The sequence below is a fragment of the Amblyomma mixtum genome, chromosome 6 (genome assembly GCF_055824585.1).
Source record: "Amblyomma mixtum isolate Tamu chromosome 6, ASM5582458v1, whole genome shotgun sequence".
NCBI classification, from domain to species: domain Eukaryota; kingdom Metazoa; phylum Arthropoda; class Arachnida; order Ixodida; family Ixodidae; genus Amblyomma; species Amblyomma mixtum.
This window is the reverse complement of record NC_143017.1, coordinates 22,483,208-22,496,454: the sequence shown is the minus strand read 5'-3', so window position 1 is coordinate 22,496,454 and position 13,247 is coordinate 22,483,208. Positions and strand designations below refer to the sequence as shown.

Genomic DNA, 13,247 nt, shown 5'->3' with positions numbered 1-13,247 from the left:
CCTTGAAGCTCGGTCAACACGGGCGATAACAATGCTAAACCTGTAACAAACTATGACTGGGCCATTTCAGCTTCATTATAATGAAGATCAACTACTGTACTCACGTAACATACTGTCTACCCCCCCCCCCCCCCCACACACACACACAAAAAAAAAACATACTAGTGTTAGCGCGCACGGGAATCCCAGTGGATCTCCGGTAGGTACCCTCAAAAGAGAAAACAGGATTCTGAATTTTTTAACCTAGCTCGTTAACCTTAAACAAAAGAACACTGAACTTCGCGCACCCGACCAAATATTCCTGTTTGCACTACTCATGTGCGAATGTATAGGATAACATACAAATGAAAGTAAACAAGTAAACGTGTTATAAGCAGCTTGATTACTTTTATTCACATCTTCTCGGCACACAGGGTGAGCTCATTACTTTCTTTTTTACAGCCTAGTGGTAACTATTGTACTTCAGCTAAAAAAAAAAAATATGCGATTTGCTTGGGGAGGGCCCCACACGTTGCCCTTTGGGTAATGGCATTTGTAAGACTGCGATAATAAAAATAAAAGGTCCAGGGGCTCCAAGCAGGTTTTTGAATCAAGCTATTCTTCCGCCAAGCTGATGATGTTGGTGTAATATTTGTAGTAGTCCTTTGCTACGGTTGCCCTGCACATAGAAACACACACACACAGTAAATGTGAGGAAAGTCAACAGGGGAACATCAGCCAAGCAGCATTTGTTTAATGAGATGCTTTCTTGCTGATTTACGCCTTGCCTTTGGATATTTATTTATTTATTTATTTATTTATTTATTTATTTATTTATTTATTTATTTATTCAATAAACCCCTAAAGGCCCTCAATCGAGGTAATTACATAGGGGGGAGCAATGACACACAACACAAAATAATATTGAGCAAGCGCCAATGTGCTATACATAAGAACAGAAAGCACATGTAGAAAACAAAAGAAATAAACAAAAACCTGTAGTATACATTGTAATTTACACACAAAAAAGAACAGATAGTGTTTTAGAGGCATAACAACCGCAGGAACAAAACAAAATAACAAAAAAGCTGAATGCAGCATGTGGTACAATCAATTAGTGAAGCTAAACAGACATTTGGGTAAGAAGGTCCTGAAACTTATTAAGATCCCGTTCAGAAGCGATGTGTGATGGAAGATTATTCCAGTCGACTATAGTACGTGGTATGAAAGAGTTAGCAAACGAAGAAGTGTGGCATGATATGCGTTTAACTTTCAGCGGGTGGTCGCGACGTGGAAAAAAAGATTCAGGTGATTGAAAAAAATCGTCATGGAGCTGAACATGATGGTAAAGTTTATGGAAAAGTGTCAAGCGTGATAGTTTGCGGCGATGTGATAACGTATCAAGTTCGGCGCGAGCCTTTAGTGCGGTGACGCTAGTATGACGAGAATAATCAGAAAAGATGAATCTAACGGCATGGTTTTGCAAAGATTCCAAGTCATCAATAAGGTATGCTTGATCCGGGTCCCAGATGGCCGACGCATATTCGATTTTAGGCCGTATTAAGGTAACATATGCTAGTTTTTTCAGGTGGAAAGGCGCTTATTTAAGGTTACGTTTTAGAAGACCCAGAGAGCGGTTAGCAGCTGCAAGAATATGGCTAAGATGGTAATTCCATGTTAAATTAGACTGAAGGTGTAGTCCCAAATACTTGTAGGAAGTAGAAAGTTCAACCGGGTTATTAAGGGTTATATATATATATCTGCTCCTCACCAGAAAAGCATTCCAAAATAGCTGCCGAGGTACAGCTGCTGCGATATACATTTCCTGAGACCCATCTGTGAAAATATGTCCAATATATTGGACATTAGTTATTAAGCCAGTCCTCCTACACCAAAGCATTCATCTTCATGAAACCCAGTTGTCCAATACATTGGACAACAGGTGGTACCATCTGTGCATCGTTTTTGGACTAAAATTATTCGCTTCCGCGCCAAAGCACTTCGACAATGGCAGCGTTCAGTGGCGCTGCGTTCTACGCCACCGACTGAGAGCTAAGTATTGTTTCTGCGATTTTTGCCAATTCTCCGGGAATAAATTTAGTGTGATATGAACAAAAATAGAATAGGAAAGAACCAGATATTAGGATTTTAACTCTACACGCCTTCACTTTTTTCTGCTTTTAATTTGATTTCGCGTGTACAGTACCTTGGACACTGGGACTCAACCCGGTTATTTTGACCATGCTTTTGAGATGGCTTTGGTAATCACAGTAAACGAATACTGCTGGTATTTAATGGCTCGGGACGAAATTATGTCTTGTTTTTCTTGTTGGCAGGCCTCGCGTTTCTGATGAGAATGCCAAAGCAGTTTTGCAAAGAACTGCACACGGCAACAAGTGGGACAATGGCCTATCGGATAGCGACGACGACACTATTGTCGATCCAAACATCAGTGTAACACTTTAGGATAAATGCACGGACGAAACCAGTGATGTCGACGGTCCCTAAATGGTGGCCTCCAAATTTATGTGGGCCACTCCCGAAATTTGGCCCACAGGGTCTTCAAAATTTCACTTCGTCCGAATTTCCCTAAAATAGGTGTCCAACATAATTTCAGTATGGCGAACTCACTGGTGATCTCGAAATTTAGGTAGGCCACCCCCGAAATTTGGCCCACAGAGCCCCCTGAATTCGACTTCGGCTGAATTGGACAAAAATTGTTTTCCAATCTAACTGAGCATGGCCAACTCAATGGTGACCTCCAAATATAGCTGGACCACCTCCAGAATTTGACTTCTACCAAATAAGATAAAAATTGCTGTGCAACCTAATTTGAGTACGGCGGACTCAACGGTGACCTCTATACTTAGTCGCACAAGTGTCACAGCAATATCTCAAGTAATTTGTGGCATGCTCACTGGGTGGAAAACTATGGCTAGAGTCCTGGTGTCCAATATATTGGACATCGTGCGGAGCTGAAGCTATAAGTGCTGCTGAAAAAATATCTCTCACTTTTCACCTTTGTATTTCTACAAGCTTATTCTGAAAGGCCACAAAAAATTTGTGAACTGAAATGCATCGCGAGTCTCAAAAGGATACAAAATGTGTGATGACTGTTCACTTTACTAATTACCATTCCCTTCATATAGCAGTCTAGCAGCATAAAGTTTAACAAGAAGCATTTAAATGAAGGTGCCTACCGAAGAAGAAACCATCTAATATGATTCGGCTTCGATATATTAGGCTTCGTTATCAAGAAGTTATGGTAAATACAGGCCGCAAGCTAAATATGCTGGCAACATTTTTCTAATTAGCGTTACGCGTTCTAGCATGCGCAATGTTTTGATGAAAAGGTTCACTTCCTCACTTCAGCTGTAAACGTGGCCTTGGTCCCCCCATAGACACTAATGGCGCTGCTGTCGAGTTTCTTTTAGTCTTGTTTCTGGCAAGAACGCACCTGCTTCGAGTAATATGCAAGCTACATTTTTTTTTTTTTTTTGCAGCAATGAGCTCAGATGTGAAGCGGTCCTACTTTCTGTTCACTACTAGGCGTCTGAATAATTCGCTGTTTTGCGTCCTGTTTATACGTGCTGCCGAACTTCCGAACTTCTTACCCAACTCCGAGCTTCGAACTTCGAACTTCTTACTCAGGCTGGTCTCAGCACTATTAGTAGTCGCGCCAAGCATATACGCCTCAAATATATTTATCTTCTCTTGTCCGGAGCATTTAAAATCAACAGTGAGACTTCCATCTCCCGCTCAGCTCACCGCAGCACTAGAACACAACATTCCAAGCATTTAATCGAATACCGGGCACAGAGCAACACCTTTAAGTATTAATTTTTCCCCCAAGCAGACTGTGAGTGGAATGCTCTACCTGATGACGTGGTCAAGTGCCCGTCCCTGGAAAGTTTTCTTTCCCAGCTATCAACTGTATCCTGACTGCAGAATGTTCTCGATTTGTTACTTTTGCCCTCCTGCAAATTTTTTTATCAGTTATGATCTCTGACTGCAGTTTGTGTCCTTTGTTCCACTGTGCCAACTAGAATTCTATAACAATTAGTTAAGTGTACTTTGTTTTACTGTCGTTTTCCCCTTGTATAATATGCCCCAATCCTGCAACAGCCTCCGCATGAGGCTAGCAGTATGTACTAAATAAATAAATAACTAAAAAATAAAAATTTGCTGTGCCACTGAATGCGGCCGCGGATACGGCGTACGATATCAGAGCCATTATTTTTTCAAGACACTGAAAGATAAACATTTTAAAATATGCCAACACGGCCTCAGCTATAAAGACAGAAAAGTCACTTAAAGTGGTAAAGTTTCGAGGCTGATTTCAAGAGCTGCTGGCATACTGCTAGCGGTAATCAGTCGGAAGCATCCCGCGCAGAAAATGAAGGTTCCTCTGAGGCTAGATTCACACCGTGTCTTTTTAGTGCGAAGGCAACACTTTACGGGGTTAAACCCAACCAAGAATCTCGTGGCGTCCCTGACCTTTGCGGTGCAGAAATAAAATAAATATCGCTGCGAATGGGTTTCGAACCCGCTCCGGGCGCTCACACATCAGCTTCGCTGACCACTGCACGAGAGCACAATGCTATTACAGCACCCAATCACGTCTGATGTTAAACTGCAACACACTCCCGCACTGTGCACTGCACAACATCATCTTCATCAACTTTCATCTCGGGCGCAAACAGATCAGATTGGCATAACCTCGATCAGAGCTTAACCTGAGTTTAATATCGTCGCCAGACGTGCCGACAACCGAAGAAAGCAAAACCATTATCCAGCCAGACTAAACGCCTGGTTTTCCACGTCTGCTCGCTTTATTAACGTTACAGCCCTACCACTTTTCCTGTATTGCCGAAAATATTTTAAAGACCAAAGGCTGTACAAAGGAACGAATGTCTCTCGAGAAACTAGATGCTTCTTGTTTGATGTAGGTACGAAGCACGTCGTAGTAGGATCCTGATTCCGTAGCGTTCACCGGCAAGCCGTGACCTATAGCTTTGTTTAGAACGGTTCGGCTCGGTATTAAATCCAGGCAGTGCATTTCAGAAAACAAGATGCCGTCCAAGCAAATAAGAATAGGTGATGTTTAGTTTGAACGCATCGCATCGCGTAAGGTCTAGTGATGCAAAACTATTAAAAAATTGACTATCGCTAGTATCGATAGTAATATCGATAGTCTACTATCGATAGTAATGCTATCGATAGTGATATTATCGATAGTATTACTATCGATGGTATGCTGTCAATAGTATTACTATCGATAGTGTTGCTATCGTTTGGGCTGCTATCAATAGTACCGCTATCGATAGTAAGACTATCGATAGTGAAACTGTCGATGGTGAGACTATTGATAGTAACAATATTAATATTATGCGTTTGTTGGCCAGCAATATAACCAAAACATTTTGGTTACCAAACCTGATTGGTTTCACGGTCTCATGAGGCTTAATGGTCCAAAGAGACTCAAGCTATGAGGGATGCCGTAGTGGAGGTCTCCGGGTAAATTTCGAACAGCTGTGGTTATTTAACGTGGACTGGGACAGTTCGGAAAAATACCTGGAACTGCATCCGATGAAAGAACAAACAGCTCGAGTTGTGATGGCTTGCTGACGAAACCGCTACAGAAATGGTTTTCGCACACATGCTTCGCATCTAGGACACTCCCACGCTAACATTTTATCCAGCAACTTTAGGTAGGGAACATCTGTAGAGCTCGGTGACGCGTAGGCCGCGAAAACGGGCGAGACCTGTCAGTTACTCATACCATCACCTCCATACCACACTCCCGGGAAGCCAAGTTTAGGATGCAGTGGGAACGCGTGGTTTATTTAATAGTATCGATAGTACTATATATAACAAATACTATCTATACGGCTATCAATAGTACTATCAATGGAACGATCGATAGTACTGTCGACAGTACTATCGATGTACTACTATCGATGGTACTATGGATAGTGCATCGCTAGTAAGGTCCCTTACTGGTAGATGACCTTGCGTAAATAAGGAGTAGGTCTGTGTAAGTAATGACTACACCAAAGGTGAACAAAAAGTGTGTATAAGCCCCCATTAAGTGCGCAGTAGATGTTCAGACCCTTAGGAAGAAGCATTTGACGTGAAATTATCGACGACATAATAAGCCCAGTTTTCCGGCACATCGCAACATGCGCTGTCTAGGCCGACCGTAGTAATTGGATGTAACTCTTAGCTAAACGGCAATTTTCACTTGTAATTTAAAAAAAGCCACAAAAGATTACTGACGTGTCGCGCGATCATATCGATAAACCCTACCAGCTCTTTATAGGGGCTGCAAAATCTCACTTCAAAACAATTCCTACACTCGAACCTCCTGGTTCTGAAGCCCATAGTTACCAAAAAAATTTGAATACATATTTTAAATTACGGCTTTATTTCATGCACTCAGCGCCATGCGCACGAGGTAAAACATGCGGCAGCTCATAACCTTTATCCAGATTTTCTGGACTTGTGCATAAAGGGTGCACAAATCCACCCTAAAATGTGTTCCGTTTCGTCATCACGCCAAGTTTTCGCAATGAACTGTAAACTAGGCGAGAGAAGTGCGATGACCGAAACCTTCAGAGAGTTCCAGTCGTTGCCACAGAACAGCAGAGCCGCTGAAAATTTTAACTTAAGCAGCTAAAAGAAACACTGAATTTAAGAATTGAGAATAACAATTTACGCGAGATTGAACTGGAATAATAGTACAACAGAAAATTTAACCTATAAATTAGATGGTCTTTATTACTGCCGAGGTGTATCCAACAAATGAAAACTGTTAGACAAGCTGTCAGAACCATTTCTTCTTCGACTTGTGCTGCTCTGGAAAGCTGATAGGCAAAGCACTAACCAATGGTGCCCACATAGAGCACACAAACTTAACCTAAACGGAAAGAAAATATTCTCGAAGCCCATCCCCTGCACATTATAGAGAGTCGCTGGAACTTGTGCAGAAAAAAAGTATTTCGAAAGCACAGGAACATAGCAAACTCCCTGCTTCTTAAAGACTAATAGAATCGATTTTGTAATTCATTTGAAATTATGAGAATTTCGAAATCTGACGCAATGGAAAAATTATCTATTGCTAAATGTAACTAGCTTTAAAATATAAATGTCCCTGACACAGCATTGAATCAAACAAATGCGAGGTAAGCCTCATGATCGGGGTGACTCATACATTTTTTTGCAAATTAAGTTACCGGAATGCTTCCCCTATTATTAAGTTAGTCAAAACAATTCTATTTGTGAAGGTACTGCACACTAAAGGGGGCATCACAAGACTCAGCCATGTTAGAAAAGAAGATGAGCCATGAATCAGAACAGTTAGAGGATATGCATGAATTCTGTCATTACGGTTTACCAGAGAAGCAAGAACTAAGCGTATTACGCTTAAGAACATGCATTAGCTTCTTGTTCATATTAGTCATACTACAAGACTAGTCCATTATGGAGATTCAAGTAAGACAATTCAAGTTAAGCAAGCCGATCCAAAAATGAATCCAAACCTGAACATCCAGCTTGCGGTCCCTCATTATTTGAAGGTCGGCCATGTCTACACACCGACATGAAGTAATAATGATATCGTGGGAAGCTTTTATGGAGACGTAGAATCGACAAAGGTAAGAGGTGAAGTAGGCGGGTTTATAATGCCCCTCCAGAACCGGTATTTCTTTAAAAGAAAGGACGGTGATCTAAGCGTACAGCAAAGAATAATAATATAGCGATAACATATGGAACTCGCCTCATTTCACATGCAGTAATATTGCCTTTCTACCGAGATGAAGACGAAATGACATTAAAATTGGCAGGTAATGATGAACGTCACGCACAATGCTCACACTTATTGCCCTGCCCAGCGACGGCCGCTGATGCTGCTGTGTGGCACAGTATCGAGGTTCGGCGAGAGTTGTGCGTTCTGTCGAAAGAACAGGAGGCGCCGTGTGTGCACCTCGCTAGGAGAAAGGCGTCGTCGCGTAGACACCGTGGCGCTTAAAAAGAGTTTCCTTCTCTGCGGAAGGGCTGCTTTGTCCTCACGGAGGAGGAGAGCTAGGCCGTTGCGCTAGGGCGTGCGCGCACCCAGTGACAGCGCATAAAGGTTTTGCTCGCGTTCGAACGGCGTTGGCTGAACTGTACCTTCTTTAGCAGGCTGCGAGGTCGTTCGAAGCTAGGCTTGGCCCGCGAGGGGCACAAGCGAGGTTTACAGAGTTTCTTCCAAGCGCACACTCCTAAAGAAAGCCGGGCGCCAGGCCAGGGGACACTCTTTCCCATTTTTTCTGGTGGCGGGTGTCCTGCGGTGGGTTTCGAACCAAGCACTTCCTGCAGATGAGACGGCCGCCCAAAACATAGGGCCACAAGCTGCTAGCGTGGCATGCCTGCGCTCTCTCGATGTGGCGAAGGCTAGGGCGAAGGCTAGGCGCAACGCAATAGTTCACCGGGGATGTTTGCCTAGCACTGCACAGGGACCCACGAAGCCGGATGAGAAATCTTTCGCAGGTGTGTGGTGTGTGCACGCGTGCACTTGTATAATCAAGGAGTGCGCAATAGCAGCAGGACGAAGTTAACTAGGGATTATACTGGCAAGCTCTCTGAGAAGAGAAATGATCTGGCTATGAAATGCCTAAGCATGGAAGCATCTAATCCCTCAGGTAGAATAGAGCTGCCAGAATTATCGAAGGTAGTTGCTAAGAATGAGTAAACGAATAAATGGACTGTTATATAGAGAGACTGAAGCAAGCTCTAAAAAACTTAGAAATTGGATAGTCCGCAAAGAAAAATTTATGCATGGGAGAAAACCAGATGAGGACAGCCGCAGGCAATGTCATTAGCGATACCGATAAGAATTAGAAAGAAAGCCTAGAGTTTGCACACGAGTTAGTATACTGGCCGAAATAACCATGGCGCTACTGAGCGTGGTACGAGGGAAGGGTAAAGAGACATCCAGCTGGTAACGAAGGCTTAAGCAGGAAAAACCTGACGACCAATAGAAAGGCAGAAAGCGGCCTGCAAAGATGAAATATACTGCAGATATGACAGCGGAACAGCATATAATTGGCTAGAAAATTTTGCCACAGCGCGTACACAACGCCTCATGATGTCAAGTATACCGTAATTATGATGTAATGCTACCATTATCTCAGTCCATAGGAAAGGGAATTGTGAAGACTTGAAAAGCGATAGATCAAATAGCTCACTACCTGCTCCGAACTTGGTGCTTACAGAGAAAATCGAAGATTGTCCTGCCCAACAAAGCGGCCATTCTGGTCGCAGGCCTGTGGTAATAACGAAGGCGGCAAGCAGATGGCTGCGAGCGAGTACGTGCGCTATCTCGATGTGGCGACAGCTAAGGTAATAAGCAGGAGCTGCAGGCCCGACGGGATAGTTCACCGGAGATGTTTGTGCAAGCAATGTAGTACAAGGTCCAAAAAACAGGATGAGCAATTTTTCGCAGATGTGAAGTGTGCGCACGTGTGCACTCGCATAATAAAGGAGTGCGCAATAAGAGCAGGGCGTTAATAACCTTCGACTGTGTTAATAACATTCTAATTTAGTTACGCAAAGGCTGTTTCCAGAAGGGGCACTCCACTGTACTGCCACCATTATCGAGGTTATAGGTAACGCGTAGAATACAACCAGTCCCTTAGGTACTACTAGTCCCATATGTACTTAATGTACTGCGAGAATGCGCTATATTAATTAGCATCACCGGCTAGAGCGACATCCGTCGCTGGGATGTGCAAGAAGAGTATCTGTTTGTGCTGGTCAACATCTATTAGCTATGCACAGCGCCTGTTATTTTCGTACACAAACACAAAAAATACCAGTCAGATGAGCGTTAGGAGAAACAAAATCCCTACAGCTCTATTCCATTCCGGTTTACAAAAAATATTTACAGGCTTGCATTTTCTTCAAAAAAGCTGAGAATAGAATTCAAAGGAGAATACCTTGCTAATATTTGATTTGCTGATGACATCACCTTGGTAAGAAAGTCCAGTCGCAGATTTCAGAGCAAGACACAGGACATAAATTATCAAAACAGAATTCAGGGGATAGGAATATGATGAAAAGTAAAGAAAGCCCAACAGTCGGGGAAGAAGCTAACAGGCGGCGATTCGTTGGATGTTGGGAGCTCAAGAAAGTAGCAGGCAAACATAAAATCAAATGAGAGCAATTGGCTTCTGCTCTTAGGTCACAGCATCATGGCGGCATAGCCCATGAGGGAAACAGGTATTAGCTTTCGCTTCTAATACTCTCCGTGAGTATAACAGATAGTGACTCGAAAGAAAACGCGTGAAATTGATTGAGGATAGCCTAGCAAGCTATAGAAAGTAAGAGAGCGGAATGGTTTAACGCACAAACATGATAGATTGTATCCTCGCTGAGGTGAAGAAACGCCCATGGGTAAGGCCTGTAATACGAAAACGATCGATGGTCGCTGTGGCTAATGGAATGGATTCCAAGTGAAGACAAACATAGTGAAGCAGCGCAGGAAGAAATAGATCGATGAGAACGGGAAGGTTCCGGGGATGTGGCAAGCGCAGGTGTTTCAGAGTGAGGACAATTTGAGGTCAATAACATGCTGCTTTTTCCTGCAGCGCATCCACTGTGAATAAAGATGTCAATGTAACACATTTCCCGGGGACAGCTTAAATGGTAACAGCAGAAATTCATATCCTCTATGCTAGACCACAAATAGGAGTGAGGCAAGCCGAGTGTATATTACATGCGGCATTGAAAGCATGCACCAGGCAACTTAAGCAGGCACTCGATACAATTTCGTCGCAGTCCGTCCAGTCTTCACGCGCTGATCAGCGGCCTCACAGACCCGTTAAGCAAGGGAAGTGCTGTCGTGCTTGCAACGCGTGCCGATGCTGAGTGGGAAGCATCAGCTAATATCCTGAAGTGAGGTGTCTTCGCATAAGTCAACACGGTGAAGGAAGCGAGCCAATGACACGTTTGAAGCTGATCTCCTGCAGAGAAAGTAACCATGCTCGACGCTATGGCCGCTAAACTTCGTCAATAAAAATTACTTTTTTGTGATCTTAGCTTTTTCATTCCTTTAACATTCGTGTAGCGCCTCCATGGTAGCGCTTTACTGAAACGGCTAAATTACCCTTACGTCACCGCATGCGTGCACCACCAGAATGAGAAAGTCCTACAGCTCACCGGTGCATCGCAACAAGTGTGCAACGAGAGGAGGCTGTGCACAGGCCTGTTGACTGAGTGTGGCTGTGGCCGCCACTTCGCTTCTAAATGCAGATCAAACCTTACACAGCATTTTTTGTTTATTTATTTATTTATTTATTTATTTATTTATTTATTCATTTATTTATTTATTTATTTATTAACTCATTTATTTCCAAATACTGTTAGCCTTTACGAGCTGTTACAGGTTGGGAATGGTATAGTCAGTCAGTACAACACAATTGCAGCTCTTTTACAAAGGTTTCAAGTGAACAGGTTTTGTTGATTACGTGTCGGTCAAAGTTAATCCATTCTATAATTGTTTTAGGCAGAAACGAAAACTTACAGACATCAACTCTCGGTGTTTATGACATAACTACGAAGGGATAGTTAGTACGCGATGGCAGTCTTCCGGGTGGTCACAAGTACAAGCTGGAATCCAGATTGAACATGTTGAATTAAGCTGACAAAAAAAACTTTAGCCTAGCAATTTTTCTGCGAATAGCCAATGTTGGTAACTGTGCTCGTCCAGTGATCGCTTGCCTAGCTTGAATACAAAGTCGTCTTTGACGCTGTTATGCCGCCCAGCGGCACGCATAACCCTCAGGCCGCGCACGTTGCACGTGTTTCATAATTTCTTTCTTAACCTTCTTTGATTTTATTTTCCCGAACTTCGGGTGGAGTCTTCGCGATGAATGTTTGCAAGTGATCGGGTTCACGCAGTCTATTTCTATTATGTTTGTTGATTGCCAAGGTGCACGACTACTGTTTGTGCCTTATTTGAAATGAGTATCGCTGAGAGCTACGGGCAATCTGAAACACCACCGGATGGGTATGTTTTGAGCGCAAAAGCTGGTGCACTAAGCTGTGAGCGTTTCAATACTCGCAGCACTTGGAAGATTCCTTAAGGAGGCGCAACGCTGCAATGTATACAAAGGAATGTCGATGGTTGAGATTTTTGGATAACAAAACGTCATGAGTGCATACTGTGAATATGTTCGGAACAAACTGGCTGCGTGCCGGCAGCACAGACATATTGAGCCACAGTTTCTTTACGACTTGTCATAATATTTTGCAACTTCTGGCGCACATTCCGCAAGTCGAAGATGTGCTGAAAGCGACATAACGACTCCATCAGATGTTCGCAGGGAATATTACCGTGGTAACCCAGTCGACTGAGGCGATTCCACTACATTTTCAATGTTAATACGCTATCACCTACGGAGGCTTTTTAATGTGTTCCGCAAAGCACAGGCATAAAAATTCTTCTCTTGTTTTCATTCCAACATTTTCAGCTTACATTTTTAACATTCCTTCCGATACTCCCCCCCCCCCCCCCCCCCCCCGCTTTTTTTCTCATAGTCCAGAGGCAGCAGCTAAACCGGAGTGGGTGCATTAATGCCGGGTTCGAAAAAGCACTGCTTTTAATCTGCTTTAAAGTTTTTTCTGCGCTTCTTTCCCTTCTCTTTTATTTTCCTCTTCCCTCCATCCTTTGTTAAGGGGGCAAGATATCTTTTTTTTCCTGTTTCTCTTTGTTTACTCTCTTTCTTTTCCTTCCCTCGCGGTGAGGAAGGGGGACAAGTTTCCGCATTTTTCCACGAAAGTTGCTGCACGGCCATGCACCCTGTCGACCATCTCCAAGCTGGACACGCCTGTCAATAAGCCAGCCTGGGCTGCTTAACAAAGCAGAGGCCCCGTCCGGACATTGTATTTTCCTACTGCATACCTGTTCTGCGCACTCTCTATTTTTTTCGTGCGGGTCCCACTCCTCTTATTTATTTGTCTTGATGTGTTTTTAAAGTGTTTGTTTATGTTCATTCTTCTTCTATATACCTTATGTTTCTCGCTCACCTGTTCTGTGCCCACCCCTATAAAAGAGGAAACATCAAGACAAACCACTCTTGAAGAAGATTGGTCTTCCGATCAAAACGTGGAGTCAAATAAATATGTTTCCCTTAACGGAGCGTATACTTCGCTATATACTCCTTCTTTAAGCAGGCAAGTGCTTCATGCTCTCGCAATTTATATATATATATATATATATATATATA

At 43.1% G+C, this 13,247-nt stretch overlaps 1 protein-coding gene across 6 annotated transcripts in view; it reads right to left on the bottom strand.

Moving 5' to 3' along the window:
* Positions 1-377: 377 nt before the first annotated feature.
* Positions 378-13,247, bottom strand: part of LOC149338409 (putative defense protein 3) — a 135,831-nt gene continuing 122,961 nt past the window's right edge. For 5 of the 6 annotated variants that reach the window (XM_089547641.1, XM_089547638.1, XM_089547639.1 and 2 more), the window contains one exon: positions 378-658. In XM_089547641.1, coding sequence (XP_089403767.1) covers positions 595-658 — 64 coding nt within the window. In that variant the 3' untranslated portion in view covers positions 378-594. The remainder of the gene's footprint in view (positions 659-13,247) is intronic. The other variant, XM_089547640.1, reaches the window with a different exon arrangement.